The sequence below is a fragment of the Macrosteles quadrilineatus genome, unplaced genomic scaffold (assembly GCF_028750875.1).
Source record: "Macrosteles quadrilineatus isolate MER2022 unplaced genomic scaffold, UCM_ALF_1.0 Scaffold_8__2_contigs__length_117827958, whole genome shotgun sequence".
In the NCBI taxonomy this organism is placed as follows: Eukaryota; Metazoa; Arthropoda; class Insecta; order Hemiptera; family Cicadellidae; genus Macrosteles; species Macrosteles quadrilineatus.
The window spans coordinates 117,005,261-117,026,764 of record NW_026542601.1 but is presented as its reverse complement, the minus strand read 5'-3'; the positions used below and the strand labels follow the sequence as shown (position 1 = coordinate 117,026,764).

At 33.6% G+C, this 21,504-nt stretch overlaps 1 protein-coding gene and 1 long non-coding RNA gene across 5 annotated transcripts in view; both read left to right on the top strand.

The window, feature by feature from the left end:
• Positions 1–8,932, top strand: part of LOC129000823 (ral guanine nucleotide dissociation stimulator-like 1) — a 126,147-nt gene extending 117,215 nt beyond the window's left edge. For 3 of the 4 annotated variants that reach the window (XM_054427853.1, XM_054427850.1, XM_054427852.1), the window contains exons 7-15: positions 304–516; positions 1,301–1,411; positions 2,065–2,229; positions 2,762–2,902; positions 3,613–3,803; positions 4,576–4,702; positions 5,503–5,713; positions 6,774–6,908; positions 7,625–8,932. In XM_054427853.1, coding sequence (XP_054283828.1) covers positions 304–516; positions 1,301–1,411; positions 2,065–2,229; positions 2,762–2,902; positions 3,613–3,803; positions 4,576–4,702; positions 5,503–5,713; positions 6,774–6,908; positions 7,625–7,788 — 1,458 coding nt within the window. In that variant the 3' untranslated portion in view covers positions 7,789–8,932. The remainder of the gene's footprint in view (positions 1–303; positions 517–1,300; positions 1,412–2,064; positions 2,230–2,761; positions 2,903–3,612; positions 3,804–4,575; positions 4,703–5,502; positions 5,714–6,773; positions 6,909–7,624) is intronic. The other variant, XM_054427851.1, reaches the window with a different exon arrangement.
• A 3,011-nt stretch (positions 8,933–11,943) lies between these two features.
• LOC128999325 (uncharacterized) lies at positions 11,944–15,910 on the top strand. The gene is made up of 3 exons (XR_008491276.1): positions 11,944–12,047; positions 14,889–15,026; positions 15,414–15,910. It is a non-coding gene; the product is annotated as an uncharacterized LOC128999325 (long non-coding RNA).
• Positions 15,911–21,504: the final 5,594 nt, after the last annotated feature.

The following is a 21,504-nucleotide window of genomic DNA, read 5'->3' as shown; positions in this document are numbered from 1 at the left end:
ATTGGTAGAAAAATAGGCTTCTCTAAGACTTTTACTGCCTAGCCTAAATTACTCACTTTTCATGGAATGTCCACAAATGACAAATGCAATGTATAGTGTAACAATTAAAGCTACAAACTTCAAACAACTGCACAATCATAAATAACACTGTCGTAATGTTCTGTGTAACTATATACAGATTCTTAACAGTTTCTCCCAAACATCTGAACCATCAGATGTGTGGTGACTGATGAGTTAGACTTTACGTGGTTATTATATATTTCTGTTACATGTATCTTGCTGAAATTCAACATGTCTGTGTAGAAGCTGCTGCAGAGGCTAGTACCTCACCAGTGTCTCGGAGGCATCTGGTCACGCAGGGACAAGTCACGTAGCCAGGAGGCGGCTACAGTGTTGGCTACGGTTAACCAGTTTAACGCGGTCAGTCTGCGAGTGATCAGCACGGTGCTGATGGACCCTAATTGTCGGCCAGTGGAGAGAGCTACGCTGATAGCCACTTGGATAGACATTGCTCAGGTGTGTGTGAGATGTTGATGCGCTCTCCAGTACAAGCGCGGCTAATAGTAACACCAGTACACACGTGTGGACTGACAGTTCGCGTCTTACTTCTTACTGGAAACGCTCTTTTATATACCTAATAAAGTTCATATAGCATCAACATTTTTAATCAAAATATAGGTAAATAGAAATATATACATTTCAAAATAATTACAAATATTTCAAATTGAAAATGTCCTGTTGAAAATCAATCAGTCAATCACTGGCCTGATCTTCACCCTCTTGAAACATGACGTGCCTAACTTTACACCCTCGTAGCTCAGGGCCAACTGACGCTAAGACAGTCAAAACACCACCATTGTCCTTGGAAGGTAGTGGGTGAACGTAGATGGAACGTCATGTCATTCGCTCGTGGATTCACTTATTCCTACAAACTTTTTCAAATGTGCGAACTCTGAGTCTGCGGCGTGTGTCCTGGAGGGGTTTAAACATAGTGATTGGCGTGAAAAATTTACTATTTTATTGAAATTACGTTCTTCATTTTCATTTTAGAAATGACAAAAAACATCAGTTACTAAAAATATCTTTTAAGTGCATTATTTCACCTTTCATAAATGGTTTCTGATGTATTTGTCGACTGTTTTGGCTCTACTAACACATAAGAATAATGTCTTCAAGATTTTCAAAACCACTGAGTTAGTAACCAAAGTATAATTACTTTTGTACTGCTCATACTTAAGAAGATTTCATGGACATGATAGGATTTATTCAAATGTTTGACAGTCATTTTTTCATGTTTCAGGAGTTAAGGGTTCTCAAAAACTTTTCATCGTTAAAGGCGATCATCTCAGGTCTTCAGTCCAATCCAGTCTATAGGTTACAAAAGACTTGGCAATGCTTACCAAAGGAAAAGGTAATTGATATTTCTTAAACTAATTCAGTAATACTAGACATTCCATCCCCATGTTAAATTTGGAGCCAGCTTTTTTACTGAAATTGTCGTAGTTGATGTGAGCCACCGACAGATTGTGCCGATCTAAATTACTGATTTCTGTTGAATACACAATCTTTTTTACCAATTCAAACTAATGGAATTACTTATTGTGAGCTATAGCAACTGTTATGACCCATCAAATTGGCCAGCAACAAAAAATAAGGTAGGAAATAGAGTTTTAGCAACTAGTGCATTTTGTGACTGGCTCACACAACTACGTTCTTTTTTAACAGAAAATTGGCTACAGCTGGTCCATATAGATGGGACGTCTACTTCTGTATCCAATAGTCAATGGTAATACATTTTATAGGGAGAAATAGTAATAGGCTACATTGTTATACGTCATTGATCACTTTTATTTTTTTGTCATCATACAACACCTTATAATTTAGTACTTTATTGACAGTAGTAACTCCAATTGAGATTATCCATAACACCAAACTATTAAACAGTTGTTTGGTATATATTTGCTCCAATTGTAGTATTGATTTTCTTTCCTTGGTTCACTCGACAACTGTAGGCTTAAGAGTATTGATTGTGATTGTGTGATGAGTGTGTTGTTTGGCCACCAGGTGGAGGTGTTTGAGGAGTTAGCCAGGATATTCAGTGAGGACAACAACCAGTGGGCTCAGCGGGAGTTGTTGATGCGGGAGGGAACAGCCAAGTTTGCGGACACTGTGGGTGAAAATGACAAACAACTGCAGAAGGTCATCCAGCGGCAGGCCAACAACAGTGGGGTACGTAATATTATCAGAAAAATTTGAGTATCCACCTACAATTTTTGTTGCAAGAATTTAAACATTTTTTAATAAACGTTGCTGATCAAAATATTAAACTGCCATGGCCACTTGTACCCAAGCTGGTACTTGGCCTCGCCAACACGTTGTCGCCTGTTCTCTCGGTCCTCTGAATCTTCCTCTACTAGTCTCATCTTTTCGATATCCTTCCGGATTTGATCCCACCACCTATCTTTTGGTCTTCCTACTGGTCTCGTTCCCCTCGGATCTCCCCTTAGTACCTTTTTCAACAAGTTCTCCTCATTTCTCCTCAAGATATGGTCCACCAACCTTAGCCTTCTGCTTTTGGCCTCCTACAATTATGGGGTCTCGGAATTATTCTCTTAACTCTTGGTTTTGGCGGATTCCCCATACTCCATCTTCACGTACTGGATCGTATATATTGGAAATATTCACAATATATTTTCAAATTCTTTCTAAAACTGTCTTTTTCTAAAAGTTTTGAAAATTAAATTCTGTTTGTCAATTACAGAGCATCAGTCATGGGACTATTCCGTACTTGGGAACATTTCTGACAGACTTGACCATGATAGACACAGCCATTCCTGACACACTGTACGAAGGTCTCATCAACTTCGACAAGCGCAGGAAAGAGTTTGAAGTTTTAGCTCAGGTATGTGAGTTTCTATTTGCTAAAATAAACATTTTTTTGTCTTTTTAGAGAAGCTTTCTAGATATACTTTACCAGAAACTCAAAATATATTTTTGAAATTAGTATCTCTAAGTTTTGTTGCATAATTTAGCCAAAAATTTCAATTTATATTTTGTCTGTTTTATATTCAATACATTTTGTCTACGCAAACAACATTCTCATTCAGATGCTAGGGTTTGATGTAGGCCTAAATACAAATTGGAAAAACAATTATAGCTTTACTTAAACTAAATAAAGTCAATTAAGGAAGAAAAGGAATTACAACAAACTCGTCTGAATAGAGTCCTGGCAGTTTAAGACACCAAAAACAATGTATAAAACAAACTTAATATTTTGCTTAATAGTAGTGTCAAGAAAGAATAATTCTGCAGAAGCCTAAAAAAAGGTATTGAAATATTATGCTTGTTACATGAGTTTCTTTTCTTGTTCATCAACTTGGTCCCATTTCCTTCATAAATTTAATTTCAAAGCCAAGAGGTTCATTACCGTACAAAAAATATTTCAAAATTTTATCCAGATGTACTCTGGTAAGAAAACTCAATTAGACAGTATTCTACTGGACAAGACATCATTCGCTAAGCCTATGTAGACTTGTAAAATTTGTCAGAACACTAAATTCAATCAGCCATGATCTGTCATCTTATTACAAGGTTTCATCTTCCATTGTACAGATCAAGTTGCTGCAAGGCGCAGCCAATGCGTACAACATCCACGAAGACGTAGCGTTTGACCGATGGTTTGACTCCATCCTCACCTTAGATGACAGAGAGGCTTACCAGCTGAGCTGTCAGATAGAACCTCCTGCGGTGCCTACACTCACCGTCACCACTCAGCGACACAGGAAGAAACCTCCCAACAACTGGTGAGTGGAGGGTGTTCAACGTGACGTTTAGAACGAGTTGCCCGTTGACTTTGAATATTAAAAGTAGACATCCCACTTAAATGGATCAGCGGTAGCTAATTTTGGATTTAATTTTGATTAGAGCATGGTTGGATGAGCCTACCACAGAGTAAGCTGCAGTTTGGAATTCTATTTTCACCCTTACATTTTATTACTGTGATAATGTATGTGACATTAAGGATGTATGGTTTACATTAACTTTGTAAAGGAATATTATTTCAACCTCAATATTTGCTTGACAATTTTAGTCCGGGGTCTAAAAAATATGCAAATAAAAAATCATGGTTTCTTCACGGAGCATATTGAATGAACGATCTCTTCTTTTATTTTTGTATTACCTGGAAGTCAAAAAAAAGGGAACACATAATCAAAATTGTCAAGTCGAGAACAAAGTTGTTGAATTTTAATCCAGTGTATCCAACCGAAGGCTTTTGTGGTGATACTATTACATTAGCTGTAGTAAAAAAAAAACTAAAAAACAGCCTCAGTAATACATGAGTTTAAAGAAACCACAATAGCATTGAGTTCGAAAGTAAACCTCTGAATCTCTAAAGAATTCTCAGTTTTTGCTGAGAAACGTGTAATTCTTTAAACCATATATTACCAATTCTTTATTAGGAAAGCACTATGTATCTGATTCAAAAAGTCTACACATCAAAACTAGTTGTCTATAAGTATAAAATACTGAATAATTTTATTTTGTAAAGACAGCAAGATGTAAAGTGCATGACAGTGTTTGTTACAGTATGGGCCACAGAAAGAACGATTCAATAGCGTCCACGACCAGCAGCAGCTCTAGCAGTCAGTTCTACGACTTGGAGAGTTTACCTTCCTCCCCTAGAAACTCTCTTGACAGGAAGGTAAGACTGCTTTTGTAAAGATTACGTTTGTTAGGTCTGTTGTCTGATAGATAGTATTGATATTGATAGTTAGCATTCTTATCAAAGACAACAAAAACTCCAAAGCAAGTTGAATGATGCTTTTGACCACTAGTGTGGTTACTACAATTTCCCATTCTATAGTAAAATCAAAAGCCTGTTTCAATGGATGTTTCAAACCTGGTTGACTTTTAGTGTTTTGATGTCTATAGGTCATTTTATTAGATTAGGATAAATTGTACCATGTTTGATCTACTGACAACCAGTAGTAGTTGATCAATAGAGTGTCTTATTTGGTAATTCATACAGAGACGCTTTAGTGTATGGGCTCAGGGCCAGGGGCGCAAGGAAGGGAACAATTCCCAGTGGCGTGGAGGGGGGAGGGGGGGCGCTATTATACTTTAATGCCTTACTTAATTCTTTACTTTAAAATAGTGACCATACACATATACATGTAGGTATTTTAAGTATTGTCACTCTGGCCCATAGTGTGTCACTTAAAAAATGCAGGCCTGATTACATACATAATTTCCAAGTTAGGCAAATAACCATAAGTAATAAGTAAACGTCAAAACACCCTCTACCAATACAAGAAAAATACCTTGAAGTTGTCCTACAATATGGGGTCTCGGAATGATTCTCTTAACTCTTGGTTCATTTCCAAAGATGTTAAATTTATTAGGGAGTATATTTGAACTATGTGGTGACATAGTTAATAATGAAGCAATAGGAGGCATTATTTCATTGCTTTATCTTTCAACTTATGGGCTTGAATTTTCAAGGCGTCGCCATCCCAGATGTCGTCCTCGTCTAGTAATTCTTCCCTACCCTCCCTGGACGTGAGTGTGGGCAGCAGTGCTACCAACACGACAGGCAACAGCGTGTCAGTCAGTGCTGCCAACCGCAGTCCTGCGTCTTCACAGCTACGGCAAGTCACTCCGGACTTCTACATAATCAAGGTCACCTTGGAAACTGACCTTGTGGAGACTGATGGTGTGTATTGTCTAGAGTTAGGTTTAAAAGAGACATAAGCAATTTTTTATCGGTTCTGATCCCTTAATGACAATTGTATGCTTTCTGCTCAAGCTAACAAAAATTAATAGGCCTACCAATAACATATGTTAAAAGTCAAAGTTCACCACCTCTTTATATGGAACATTCATTCTGCCTAGGTACTGTTTATTGGTTCCTATTAACTGGTCACAATTACACGGAAATATTTCATCCTGACATAGATGTAATGTACTTTTAAAAGTAGGCCAAAATAATTGAAATAAAATATTTTGTTAGAAGTATCTTAAGTAACATTTTCCACTGCACGCTGATGTTTTATGTGTGAGGTAAAGCCAAGCATGTGAGAATAAGTACGACGCTAAGCTGAGGACACAAATTATTGGAGCAAGTGTCAGGAGATCACGTTTGGAGAGATTGTGAATGATAGTTTTCATCTCAAAGCAAAAATGCCTATATCTGTTTGCATTTAGATTGTTAAAAGCTATTTGTTTATTAAGAGCGCAAAGTACGTCATTGTTGCTCAAGAACTGTAGATTGCCGCACAAAGATTTTGCTGAATGCGGCCATACATTTCGGGAGCGGCAATGACTGTGCTTGTTTGTAAATACACACAAGATTTTTTCACTGACAACATATGATCACTTATGTGTGACGCACAGATAAGCTTTTCAGTTGTATAAAATGTCATTTTTAGGTTTCCCTCACACAAATGAGTGCAGGAATGAATAAAGCAGAAATAAGTATTTTTGCGCACTGTTTACAGGTGTGTCATTTCCGTACAGTGGTAGGAGAACCATTAAAAGTAGGTAGATGTGCTGTACTATAGCATACCGTATAAATTAAAAGAACCTAATTTTCTGAAACAGTGTCCTCTCTCACAACTACAATAAGCATTTTATACTTGTATGCCAACTCCGTACGAAAGACACCCGTCCTTCAGAGTTCCCACTTTTCTAGTTGGTTCATAAAGGAGATTCCCTTAACTATTTATAAGGTGTGATTAGCTATATGGTGTATTTTTGACGCAATGTTATTGCAGGTATTGTGATGTACAAGAGTATAATGCTGAGTAACAATGAAAGAACACCTCAAGTTATCCGCAACGCAATGCTCAAGCTGGGGATTGAAGGCAACCCTGACAACTACACTCTTGCTCAAGTACTTCCAGATAAAGGTAAACTTTACAAAAGTCTTATAAATCAATTTTAAATTGTAATTCTTTAAAGTACTTGGACCTAATCACCATTGTGGGATTTGCTTCAAGATGGTTCATGGACTCCTGTTGAGTACCTGCAAAAAATATTTCTGTATAACACTTACCAAAAAAGTCTCTCCAAAATACCCTTTTATAAAAGTCAATGGGATAAAGCTATTAACACTTCTACCTTCTTATAAATCACTTTGGTAAAACAACGGGTATAACATATTCAGAAAATATTTAAGACAGTTTTCATTTTTCAAAGAATTTTCTAACAATGAAAAGTTTGTATAACTTAGAACCAACGAATTACTCTGGAAAGCAAATCTAATATGACCAATGAAAAATAAGAGCTTTGGTGAATCGATGGCTCAGTCAGTAGCAAAACGGACCATGAATTCATATAAAAAAGGTTGTATCCTTGTGCCCACTTGCCACTAATTTTATTAATACATTTCACCCTTGTACTGTAAAGGCTTACTCCTTGCTTCGCTGGATACATTCCATGTACAACAAAAAGCAGGCTGCCATACTTAAAAAAATTATATCAATCAAACTTGTTAAAAAAGGTGTAAAATCTTTCTTGTATTTTCTATGTATTACTTAAAGTAATTTACTACTTAAGCATAACTTTTATTTAGCACCTAGAATTGTTCACTATTTTTAACATTTTTGTAATGTTTTCTCAACAGAAATGCTACTGCCGGCCGACGCGAACGTGTACTACGCTGTCAACACTGCCTTCAACCTCAACTTCATTCTTCGGTCCAAGTTGAGACTATTAGACAGTCCTGCCACGCTACCCAAGCCTTCACGGACCAAGAACGGAAAAAAATTCCCCCTCTCCGGCTCGTGATACAGGCTTTAACGTGGAACTCTTTGTTTCACTGCCTTAATAAGTCAGACTTAAGATATATTGGTGAAAATTAAGGCACAAACAGTGTTTGGAAAATACTGTTAGTTCTTACCTAGATATTTTCACCCTCTATTTTATTGGAAATTTTAATTAAAGATATTTTTTTAGAAACGTACCCTGGAATGTAGTCATACTGCCAATGTGTAAGATTTTATCGTTTAGTTATAAATAAGGAACTGAGAAACGGGATAGAGACTTTAGCTAGTTTCATAAAATTTGCATAACAAATGTATACCATTTACCCTTGAAACTTCCCCTTCCTCAAAAATTACAACCCAATATTCACAACTGTGGTTTCATTTTGAACCATAAAATGTATTGTGATACTGTACTCCATTATTGACCTTTTTACTTCCCCTTCCATGTCCTTTGGTTTGTATTGGCCTTGGTTCTTATGATTAAAATGTTATTCCTTTCTTTATAACCTTGCTACTTATCAGTAATAGTATAAGTAAATAATACTCATCAATTGTAAAAGATATTTGTTGATTAGGTTTGTTTCAATTGAGTAGGTAATGGGTTTAAATAATGTTATCAATTTATCATATTGTTACTGTACAAGTCATTGTTCTCTCAAGTTCAAAGCGTTATATGTCTCAGTTTTTTGTTTTATTTATTTTAAAAACATAGGTCTTACTAGCAGCAATTAATTTATGGATGTGCAGAACAAAACCTACGCAACTTATTTGGATCTCATTGACTTCTAGTGACCAAAGCTATGTTGTTATGAAATGTTGAGGTTGTTGTCATGGTGTTGTTGATATAATGTTAGGTTGTAACTGTGGAATTGTAGTGAGTACTTGTTATTTGTCACAAATATTTATTTAAATTGTGAATAAACTGTCTTTTAAATTTTAATAATGATAAACTGAATCTGTACAGTTAGTTATAAGAGTTGTTGAAATTAAATTTATTTTTGAGGTTAGTGCAATGTAAAACAGTCAATTACAATGGACTATTAATTATTTTTTAAACTACTGCAATTTATAGTGTTAAATAGGGATGGACGGGTTTGAATTTTTAGTTCGGGACGGGACGGGACGGGATTTTTATTTCCTTCCCAATTTTCGGACGAAATGACTTCGTCTCCTGCGTTCGCGGACCTTTTGCTCGCAATAGCGGCGTCATCGGCACTCGCGAAGCGGTAAAATCGCCGACGATCGGACCAAATCCCGTCCCGAAAAATTCCCGACGGGACCCGTCCATCCCTAGTGTTAAATATTCTTTACATACATTAATTGTAATTGTTTGTATTGAATATCTGAGTTTTATAGCTGTCAAAATGTAAACGTGATATAGGATTTCCAACTGTGTTCATACTTGAAACAAACATATCTGCTACAAGTTCAAAACTAATTTTTTTACGTATAAATCAAAATACTGTAGCTAAATTTAATCAAAGAAAATGTGTAAAATATCAACTTGATTATTTCAGTCTAACCAAATGTAAAACTAAACAACAAAATAAACTATATACAGTATGTCCTTTGTATTTAGTTATAATACAAGTGTTGAAAAAGACAAGTAGATGATGACCAACTTTGTTGTGTTAGGGTATGTAAAAACTCTGTGATCTTGTAAAAGTGTTGATAATTTTTTCTCACACATTTTTTGTTTGTACATTTTTATTAATCCCTAGAAATAAAGATACACGTTAAAAATATTTAACCATACCCTAATATAAAGTATTCACCTTGCAATTTGGTTAAAAAACAAAGAAAAATGATGGATGACAGTTTTCTGCTCACTAATTGTTTTAAAACATTCTTTATAATATTGTTTCTTTGGCTTTATATTTTTGTCCTTTAGAGATTTATTCAGATTAGTTAGTTGTTTGATTATTTTCCTCAAGACTTCTAATAAATGCTAAAAGTAAATTGAGAAGCTAGTATCCAATAAAACCTATATTTCACTGAAAAAATCAATCAATTTCTTAATGTCCATCTTTTCTAGTTATTCTTGAATTTAAACAAGGAGTAAAAATTATCTATTGCTGTTAAAATGTTTTTTAATTTATTATTGTTGTACTATTACAAGGAATTGATAAAAGAATAAGCTTCAAGATTTGCTTATAAACATAAAGAAATTATGTTACTTGTCCGAAAGTGAACATTATTTAACAAATGGAACTGTCTAAACCATATGTTTATGTTAAGTTCAGTTTCTTTTCTAATATTCGTGTGATTTACATATAAACGTAGGGATAATATTTTTTATTATTTTGAAAGAAGATGCATATTCCAAACTGATTTGATGTAGCCTATTATTCTTGATAAATATGTATTAATTCTGTGTGACTATGTTTACTGTTATAAATGTACTTAAGTGCTTACACGTCTGTGATAGTTAGAAACAAAACATTAAGTGCAATGCTGCAAGTTCCAGTATTTCAAAAGTCCTAACATTCGAGACAGCAGAAGTATTTCACAGTATTAATATAATTGTTGTTTTGTTATTAATGTGAAAGTCTTAAAGTATATATATTTTTTGGTTCTATTTGATAGTTATTAGTTTACTGTTGTAATTTATTTCATGAACAGTTGTTGACACTCTGAGTCCAGAATGGAAAGCAACAAAATTCACACTGCCTGATTCAATTATTAGAAATTACTTACTTTTAAAAATTTAACTTTTTAGTACAGTATGGATTAATGAAAGTCTAAATATGTCAACTTATTAATACCATACTGTATTTTCATAATAATATATTGAAAATATTGTATTTCTTTTAGAAAATATTGTTTTCTAAAGTAAATAATAATTGTTATTTTTCTACTAAGCCTTTAGAAAATTATAAAAGTCCAATCTTTAGCTGTATGATTTTAATTTTAATTAAAATCTGTGTTCCATCCTGAAAATATTTACTACGGTATACAATTTATTTTGCTCTGACAATAATCACCCTTTCATTTATGTTTTGTAATTACATGTAATATATGTATGCAAAAAATGTACAAATGTAAATTTGATGCTATTTAAGTCTTTTGTACATACAAAATGTTTTATAAATATAAATAAAATGTCTTATCTTATATATTTAAATGTGTGCTTTATTATTTATTTCATAGTTAGTTAAATTTGTACTTTTAACACGTTTAGTGAAAAATTGATACTAGGGCCTACAGTAATATTCTGTATATAACTGTTTAATCTCTATAGAAATATAACTACTGTATCTATTCTAAACAATCATTAATTTGGATACTGTTAATTAATATTTGGACCGTTCTCTTTCGAAACGTAAAAAATGCCACTAGCGTAGAAACACAGAAAAAAATACAGAATTTGCTTAACAGGGACAACCATTCAACTGCAGTTAAGTTACAACTGGTTAAGCGGTCAAATGGTGATGTTGCTACATTCAGTAGACTTCCTTCTTACCCGGACTCCTCGGGACCAAGGCCAGTCCGGATAACGGGTTTTCCGGTTAAACCGCCGCCCCCAAATTCAACTCGTTTAAACGGACTGTTTAAATGCATAATGTATACAGTATTTGACTTAAATTTAGGAGAGCATTGTATTTATACACATAATTGCTGGTCTCAAATCTTTCCGACGAGAACAGTCGTTTCAGTATCGCCCACTCACTGCTGATCTGGTCCGGTTAAACCGATGTCCGGTTAAAAGGTGTAAGGATAAGAGGGAGTCTACTGTAGTAGCCTACTTTGTAATAAATACACTAAAAGCGCTCAAAGGAAAATAAAACTTCCAGGATGACTTATAAAATGTTATTAATTTAATTAAGAACTTTTAGTATGCACTGCAACTGGCTTAATCAAACTGGAATAAAAATAAACAACATTCACGTATTTTTAAATGTTACCTGTAAATCTTACTCGCCATCGATGTTTGTGCATCTAAAATTATCTTAATTCAACAAATCTATCTTGTAGCATTTGTCTAACCAGATCCAATAATTAATCACATTTTATGCTAACGTCTTCAGTAACAGTTTAACATGTCAAAGACTCTCAACAACACGCTCATAGATCATCAACCTTGAATGGTAATGGGTTCAAGCTTGTTGTCTACAACAGGTGTTTTAAAGTACCGACTTAAACCTCGTTATCAAACGCATCTGTTGGTAGCTGTGATGTGCGAGTCATGTTAGTTCTATTTTGTTATAACTATGTTACTTTATCATGCATTCTTTCTTCTGTCGTTTTCAATATTGACTGAAGCTACATTTCAAGAATTGTGTAAGTACTGTACTGTTTTTTTTTTTATTTTCATTAATTTCAACACTTATAGATACCGTAGATACTCCTTTTTTAGATTTATCATATTGATGAATCATCTGAAGACAATTTTTAGGTATCTATATGTTTGCAAACACGGATGTCAATGTCTTCTCTTTATTTTTGTTTCTTTTTTTATTTCAAATTAGATTCCATCAAATAGATGAATGCTCTTTGTAAACTTCCGATGGCCTGGTAATACAACCTTAAATAAACCCCACAGTTTCTATAATCCAACCAATAATTTGTTATTAAATTTTTCAAATTATTACTGTACTCTTAGTATTTAAAGAGCATGTATGTTATTAGAATTGCAATATAAACTATTGGGACTGGTGTCTATAACATATGAATTGATTTTATATGAGGCCTTAATAATCCAAGGGGTAAAAGGTTTGGCCTTTGGAGGGATCCACGGCTAGTGCTCCCAAATTTTGAAAATTTACCTCGCTTATAACACCATTCTAGTTAACTTTTAGCCTCTCAACTTCACATTTGAATTACTTCCATTATTTGATAAAGCACTTGAATAATTTATCTTGTGTCAGATGAGCAACACCAATATGTACAAAAGCAAACAAAATTGAAATAATTCACAGTCACTTCACTGACCACTCTCTTTGAGAGAGAGAGCGGTGTTGATGGATGAGTGATGCCAACCTAACTAACAGGTTGGTAACGAATTGGGTTACTGTACTGAAAATTGTATCAAAGACACATTTCAAGAGAATTGTAAGAGACATTTCATTCAACAAAAATGCTTTTACTGTACCATTTTGTTCAATAAAATAAATATATAAAGTGTTGACTAGATGGGGGGAAAGCTCAGAGAACAATATAAAGAAAATACACCCGCCTCAGCAAACCTGCAGACTAAGCCAATTCCCATGTTGTTATGTTGTTTATGTTTATGTACCTAATTGAATTTTCAATTAATCATGTTTTTTTAATTAGCAATAGATTTAATGAAATGTATAATTAAATTTACAAGTTTAACAAGGCCAATATATAATAATTTTATTTTTTTTCACTAATGGATACACTACAAAATTAATAGACAACATGCTAAAGCTAAATTAAAAAGACGGAAAAATCAGAGAACTACCCACATTTCAATTAGGTCAAAATAAATCATCACAAAATTTAACTTTCAGACCTATTAACCTACTGAAATCAAAATTAGGCAATCCTAAAGATAAACTCAAAATTTGACCTGTCTGGAATTTATGAAATTAATTTTAATGATTGTAACTTGAAATATATCGGCCAAACAAAAAGAAAAATCCAAACAAGATTCAAAGAACACCAAGCTCATGCAAAATACAGAAGACCTAAAAAGTCAGCCCTTGCTAGCCACTATTTTCAATTTGGGAAACCTTAAACTTTTAAAACAAATTATAAAACCTCAACATCTTAATGCGTGGGAATCTTATTTTATAGAAAAAACAGATCAAAATTATTTGTTAAATAATGAAGACGGCCCAATTATAAACTCGGAATTACTGAAAATAACTACATCAAGAACAACACTGTAATATATCCAAAATTCAAAAGATTATTTTTCTAATATTAATTTTTATATATTTTTCCTATGTCCTTTACAAGTTATGTTTTAACTTTGTTTAAGATTAATTTATTATTAAGTAAATATTTACTTTTTGTTCCAGTGTACTAGTGCCTGAAGACGGAAACCTAGTTTCTGAAAGCGCTAGTGAATAAAATAAAATTATTATACATGGGCCTTGTTGAACTTGTAAATTTAATTATACATTTCATTAATAATTGCCAATATCTCCAATATAAGTTAACAATAGATAATAGATATAACAAATACAGTAGCTAGGTTTGCTTTGCTGCTACAGTGAGGGTAATCAAGTGTTTCATTTAGTGAAATATCCAGCTCAGTATAAAAGAAATAAATTTATCAAGTTTGATCAAACTATATTCATAAAAAAAGCAAACTACAACAGTTTTTGTACATCAGTTATTCTCCATAAGAATAACATGGGAAATTTAAATTTACAATTTTTTGAATTTTCTCTGTAACCAATACCTAACTGTACAAAAACACTTCAATAAACAAATTTTTTTGTTTTTTAAGCTCTTCAAAATTGTTTAGAGAGGAATTGGGAAATTTTATGTTTTGAAAGTAAAAAATGAGAAAACCCAATCCCCTTCCATAAAACCCTGTTCCCATGACATTCCAATCCTGCTGGTTCACGAACTCGTTTGAAAGAAAAGTAGGTTTACACGTTTGTACCTAATTTCATCTAATTTGGATCATTTTTGCACCAGTTATTATCGGACTAACGGACATATATGTATATACATATATGAATTTGAACGGACGGTGTTTTTGGCCTCTAGGGACATCAAAATGGAAAAGAAAATCGGTCCCGGTTCCAGGTCTTACCATGAGACCTACGGTAAATAGCTTATTCCCTATATGGGAAATTCGCTAAAAGAACGTTTTACAATACAATTAATTACATTAGATCCAAAGAAGTTGAAACTAGTAAAAATGTTCATACATTTGGAATTTTTTACAAGTCTTATCCTATGATAGTCTCACTATTTAATACTCCATACAAGTGATAGTCCCAACAGAAACTTAAGTAAATCTGATCCATCTCCTCTATTATCGTAAAAAATTTTCATTCCTCAAAAGTTTAAAATAATGGCTGAGTTTTAACGTTTAGAAAAAGTCTCAAACTACTATATTTTTACTTAATAGTCATAAATTTAAACTTTTATTGTAAAAGATAAAGATACCTATCAAGTTTCTTCTGATTCTTTATTCAGACAATGCGCTGAATGGGCCTCATTTGAGGACGAGAAACCGCTTTTGTGAAAGCTTATTCCCAAGATGCCCTCCGATCAATTGTCGTCTCCATGATGATGTTATGCGTGGTTACTGCTGCGGATGTGCCAACGAGTATGGTGAGAAACATAAAATGTAAAAAAATATAGTCTAAAGGGTCTACTATTCAAGATAAAATCCAAACAAAAACAGATTTAAATGTGCAACTACAAAATAAACTATTTTAAAAACATTTTTAATTTTATTGAAACTAGTTTAATTTACCTACTTGAAAACATCTTGTGATTTACAAAAGGGGATACATATTATAACATTTAAAGGAAAGCCAATTATCAGCTAGTAAGGATTTTTTTGAAAATGATTATAGAGTTCAGCTAGCTTGCCTGGGTAAAGCTATAATTCAACCTACTTCCTTAAAAAGTCCTTCACCTAACAGGACAAAATATCAGTATTGGTATGTTTTTTCACCTTTGACTTATTAATGTTGATTAATTTCCTTGTTTCAGATATAATCCCAGGTTTCTACTGCACTACTGAACATTGGTGTCCTCAACTGTTGTGGTACAAAAATGCTTTATGTTTTAGCTACAACCATCTCATGAATTGCTGTTGTTGACAAAGCAATCAATCATACAACTTTCGACTTTAACAGTAACACTGATGATATAGGCTGTAAATACTGATGATACTGTACATTAGTATACAAGGAGAATGAAAAATTGTGTTACCGGTACAGTGAATTTGATCTTGGACGAATCAAAATTGTGGCTAGTGGCTAGTGTTTCAAACATAGATGTGTTGGATCAATGGCCTACCCAAAAAAATGTTAGGGGCTTGTATCCCCTAAAAGCATTTAAAGTTCACAGTTACACATGGTGCTGGTGTTTAAACTAACAATAGGGATGAGTAAATAATAAAATACAGTTACAGTAATTTGGGTCAGCCAAAAAAGTCTGTACTTTTAAACATGATTTTAATCTTTAGGCTACCATATTAATTTAATATTTATTATTTATTTGTAGTAGGCCCTACATGTTAAATATCACTATTTTTTTTATATATTTCAAACATATGAATCCATACTGATACTCCTTACAAAATAATTTGTTGCCTATGACTTAAACCTGAAAACGTATTTATATTTTGTTTAAAAAAATTTGTAAAGTTATGTTTACTAAAATATGTCAATATTTACTAACACTAGGCCTGGAAATAGGCCTAAAATTAGTAGGTATTACAAATTTTACGGTTTAGGGCAAAAACATTTGATGAAAAAAACGACTACCCATTTATCATAAGTATTTATCAAAAACATAAACAATTTGGTTAGTAGTGGATTCAATTTTGATGTAAATGCAGCAATTTAAAAAAAGGATTTCCAAACAACAGGAAATTAATAATCAATTACTTAAGAGCAAATTGGGGTCAACCCTATTGCACAAAGAAAGATCATTTGATAAGACAGGTGTAATCTAGTGAATGAATTCTGGTCGAAGTATGGATTTTCTAATTTTAGAGCGAGAGGTCGACTCTAGGTCATAGTGCTGTATTGACGTAGGATCCTGCACGCGATCCAAGGACGGGATAGACTCAACGACCGATCCTCAACCCCAGTGCCAAGCGAGAGCTCAAGGAATGAGCAACTGAGAGTGCCGTGAAGTTTGAGTTCGAATTTGTTCTTGTTATACGAACACATCAGTGCGTATACACATAGGTTTTATGTTTGTTTCAATAATGTCAGAGCAGAAGATAGCCGTTACCGAGCCTGACGCGGCCCAACGGACGGAAATAGTGAAGGAGATAAAGAAGAACGTCGCATCACTGAAGACGTCCATAGATCAGATCCTGCACGACATGGAGTATATAAGAACTACCAAGCTGGAAATTCTCGAGAAATTAGACTGTGTTAAAAACGACGTAGACAGCATTCAGATCCAAGCAACACTCGGAAAAGCCAAGAAAATTATGAAAAAGTCGGAGGAAAACCGTCGCAAACTTGAGTTGGTGTTGAAGAAAATGAACGAATGCAATTTAGTACACACATTCACCTACTATACAGATCCGGATATTTTTAACTTTGATCCAAAGTCTAACGATGTTAAAAATGTCAAAGAAACGCAAATAGCATCGAGCCAGGAGAAAATTAAACTTCTTCTTTTAGAGAATAACAAGTACACGCATACGGCCGAGGATAAGGAAGAAAAAGAAGTGGTCAAGTCGAAATCGTGGAGGAGGGATTCTGCGTTGCGCGAATTGCAGTGGGCGGTGAAAATGAAATTGTACAAGTTACGACATCATTACGATAAACTACCGTTTGAGGAAGTCGAAGAAAGGACACTACTTCCGGTATCTTGGAGAAGACCTTCCGGCGAACGAGCGTGAATACTAACTTGAGAAGCCTAAGTGAGGTTATCTCCACAAATTACGTCGAATGCTGTGCTTGGTCAGTCGTGAATAATTTTGCTGAGTGAGTTTTCACGAAGTAATTTACAAAAATGTTATGAACCTATATTGGAGTGATAGTAAACTAAATGACAGGGAAAGATGGATGAGCAATTGTTTCTGCTAGTATAGTAGAGTAGTGGAGCCAAGACCTAGAGATATCTCATTCTGTTGTTTGTCTAAAATCATTGACCGATAAACTGTGTGTGGGCTTAGGTTAGACCATTGAATATAGTTAGACTGTGAAACTGAAACAGAAAGATAAAAAATGAAATATAGTACTGATTTGTTGCTTTATTTGTCATTTCACATTTTATTTGACTAGTTTCTTAATGTATAGCTTCCAGCTACATTTTTTGCCAATTTCTTCACTCTTGTTTTAGTTTAATCAAGGAAAAAACTCACACAAACATTATAGCCTATTTAGTTCTAGAAATTTGTATCTCATAACAGTCAACTCCAAGAACACATTTTGAAGTCTTTATAACCCATATAACACAGCAAAGCTACTATTTTCAGGTAACTGAACAATGAATTAATGATTGACAAAAATTATCTGCAGACCAGTATTTAAGTACATTCATTACAATGTATAATTATTATACATTAAAAAAAAAAATAATCTAACTCATTATTTTTGTAAGAAACCTAGTTTTAAACAATGATAAGGAGTTAATAAGTAAAATGTATACGATTTTTTGTTGGAAATTTTTCCCATATTCTAGGTGATAATTAATTACCACCGAGATCAAAGTTTGATGTAGGTACAGTATTAAAAATATCAAGCATAACTTGTTTCCAAAACATTAGTACTGTACTGAAATAGTATATTTCACTACGAAATGGGACTAAGATACTTTTTATCACAATGAAAAAAACACTACTTCATCAAACTTATAACTTTGTTGATATCAGGCAAAGTATTGTTTGTGTAGCGAAAGTGATGTTTATGTCAGGAAAAGTCAGCTGATCACTGTTTTTGGTGTATGGAGATTGACGATTTTCGGAGATCTCAGCTGTATGGAAATGGGCTTTTTTTAGTACAGAGTGATGAAATAGTAGTTTACGCAACGATTGCGTTAAGTGAGTCTTTACGACACGAGTAGAAAATTTAAGGCACGAGCCTTGGCGAGTGCCTTAAAAACTTCTACGAGTGTCGTAAAGACTATTAACGCGAGTTGCGTACACTACTTTACTTACGACCGTTTTTTAATTACTATCAATCTGGATTTAATTACTAACAATAACTACTGATAACTTTTTAGAGAGGTTATGTTTTCGTGTATTGTCATTGCCACTGAAAGTGATGCAACGACTTGTTGTATAATCAGCTGATTTCCTGTAATTACGTGTTTGTTAAACTTCGTTAAATATTACATTGCTAGCAGCATTCTTACCATAAATAATATTGTATCAGGTACAATTCGGCAAATATTTCATTTATTTTTGGACCTCCACCAACTTAATTAAGAATACGCGAGTATCAACATGAACAATTCGGATCAACAATTAAATTGGTCAACTGATCAGCTGATCAGCTGATTAGTTGACGTTCGAAGCATTACAATTTTAATTCTTTTCTCTCAATACTTGAACCTCATTGGTCCGTTACCTGTGTGGATATGAGAAAACTATGCGGATATGAAATGAAACTATGCGGATATGAAAGTAAACAGCTGTAACGTGAAACTTTTCAATTCTAAGAACTGGACTGAAATGGCTACTTTAAAAAAACGGTCGTAGGTAAATATTATTTTCCTACAGTCACCCGACAAAGTTGGCTTTCTTGTACTGTTTATAGTACAGAAAGCTGCTAATTGCTGCATATTTATACTTTGCCGTACGGTTTATACTTTGCCGCACATCAGGATTCCAACGAAACAACACAAAACAGCGTGGTTCTATTATGCACGTAATCCGTGTACGCTTGGAAATAGGTTGGCAACACTTAAAGATAATAATACTATGAGCAGCTGATTGACTATGATAACTACGATTTAACCTGTCATTTCGTGTTTATAGTTTCGGTATTTCTGAACTTTGTGGACTTTTCTTTTAAACGTTTTTAAAACATTCCTACGATCGTAATAAACAAGAAAATACCTTTAAAGCATTTTTTTAGGCACGGAAACCACTTCAAATTACAAAAACATACGGAACTATATTCTCAAAACGGGGAGCACATTTCTTGCCGAGGAAAATAGCGGAGTGATACGGACCGCAGGTACTACTTTCAGTACTTTCTTTAAGGCACCATTTGTGTTGCCAGCTGAACCTAAAAACGTGTTGTATAGTGTTTGAAAGACTAATTATTTATATGCTTTATAGTGACTGTAGGAAAAATATAATGTGTAACACGAGTGAAAAAGGCCTTTGCTGCACTCGAGATCATTCCACACAATGTATTTTCTTGTTTATTAAGATCGTAGGAATGTTTTAAAAACGTTTAAAAGAAAAGTCCAGAAAGTTCAGAAATACCGAAACTATAAACACGAAATGACAGGTTAAATCGTAGTTATAATAGTCAATCAGCTGCTCATAGTATTATTATCTTTAAGTGTTGCCAACCTATTTCCAAGCGTACACGGATTACGTGCATAATAGAACCACGCTTTTTTGTGTTGTTTCGTTGGAATCCTGATGTGCGGCAAAGTATAAACCGTACGGCAAAGTATAAACCGTACGGAAAAGTATAAATATGCAGCAATTAGCAGCTTTCTGTACTATAAACAGTACAAGGAAGCCAACTTTGTCGGGTGACTGTAGGAAATATTTTCCTACAGTCACCCGACAAAGTTGGCTTCCTTGTACTGTTTATAGTACAGAAAGCTGCTAATTGCTGCATATTTATACTTTGCCGTACGGTTTATACTTTGCCGCACATCAGGATTCCAACGAAACAACACAAAACAGCGTGGTTCTATTATGGACGTAATCCGTGTACGCTTGGAAATAGGTTGGCAACACTTAAAGATAACAATACTATGAGCAGCTGATTGACTATTATAACTACGATTTAACCTGTCATTTCGTGTTTATAGTTTCAGTATTTCTGAACTTTCTGGACTTTTCTATTAAACGTTTTTAAAACATTCCTACGATCTTAATAAACAAGAAAATACCTTTAAAGCATTTTTTTAAGGCGCGGAAACCACTTCAAATTACAAAAACATACGGAACTGAGTGAAAATTTAAAAACGTACGTTTTCAGGAAATGCACTTTGCAAATTTTTTTCCCCTTTTTTCAAAACTTTTATTATTATTATTTTATTAACATTTGAAGTTTCATAAAATGTCCATGGTAACGCAATATCTTTGGTAGTTTTTTTTTTTTAAGAGCATCTTTAGTGGAAAAACACAAAATCCTGTCACGACCATAACAGACGTTTAAATGAATATTAAAAATAGTTAATATTATTTTTATAACTATGTTTTGCTATAAACTAATTTACTTTTATGACCATTATACAATAAAAAGGTCACTGAGCTTTTGGTATATTTGGTCTTTCTAGAAAAAAATAAAAAAACTCAAAAAATTGAAAAAAGCCAATAAAATCTTTTTAAGTTTGTATAACTCCGAAAAAACTTACCTGAGACCCAAAAAATCGTTATGTTTGTTTAGAGGTGTGCTTCTTTTGTGTATAAAACATTGAAATATGACGATATTTTAATTTTTGAAATTTTTATGATAGAAATCATAAACGTGATGGTCAGGGACAAGCGGTACGGTCGTGAATTTTCTGAAATAATCTAAATCTTTCTAAACAATCCTTCAATTATACTGTTAGTTATAATAAAAATATGTGTTTTTGAATTGAACTAAACTGTTCAATTTACAATTATATTAAAGTTATTGTCACGACCAAACACACTATAATCCATAAGGCTGGATTGGTCGTGAAAAAACCTGCGATGGTCGTGAAACTTTGGTCGTGAAATTACGTGTTATTTGGCTCTGTTCTGGCGGTAGCCCTGCACCTCATGTTCGAGGATACAAAGTGGACTTCTAGGTTAATCTAGCAATTGAAATATCTTATAAACAAAAATTAACACCATGTCTACTTCATCGAATGACTACGTACGGTCATGGACACACCAAAATTACAAAAATCACAATCTTTCCTTTATTAATCTTGTAATTCCTCCTTTCAACTC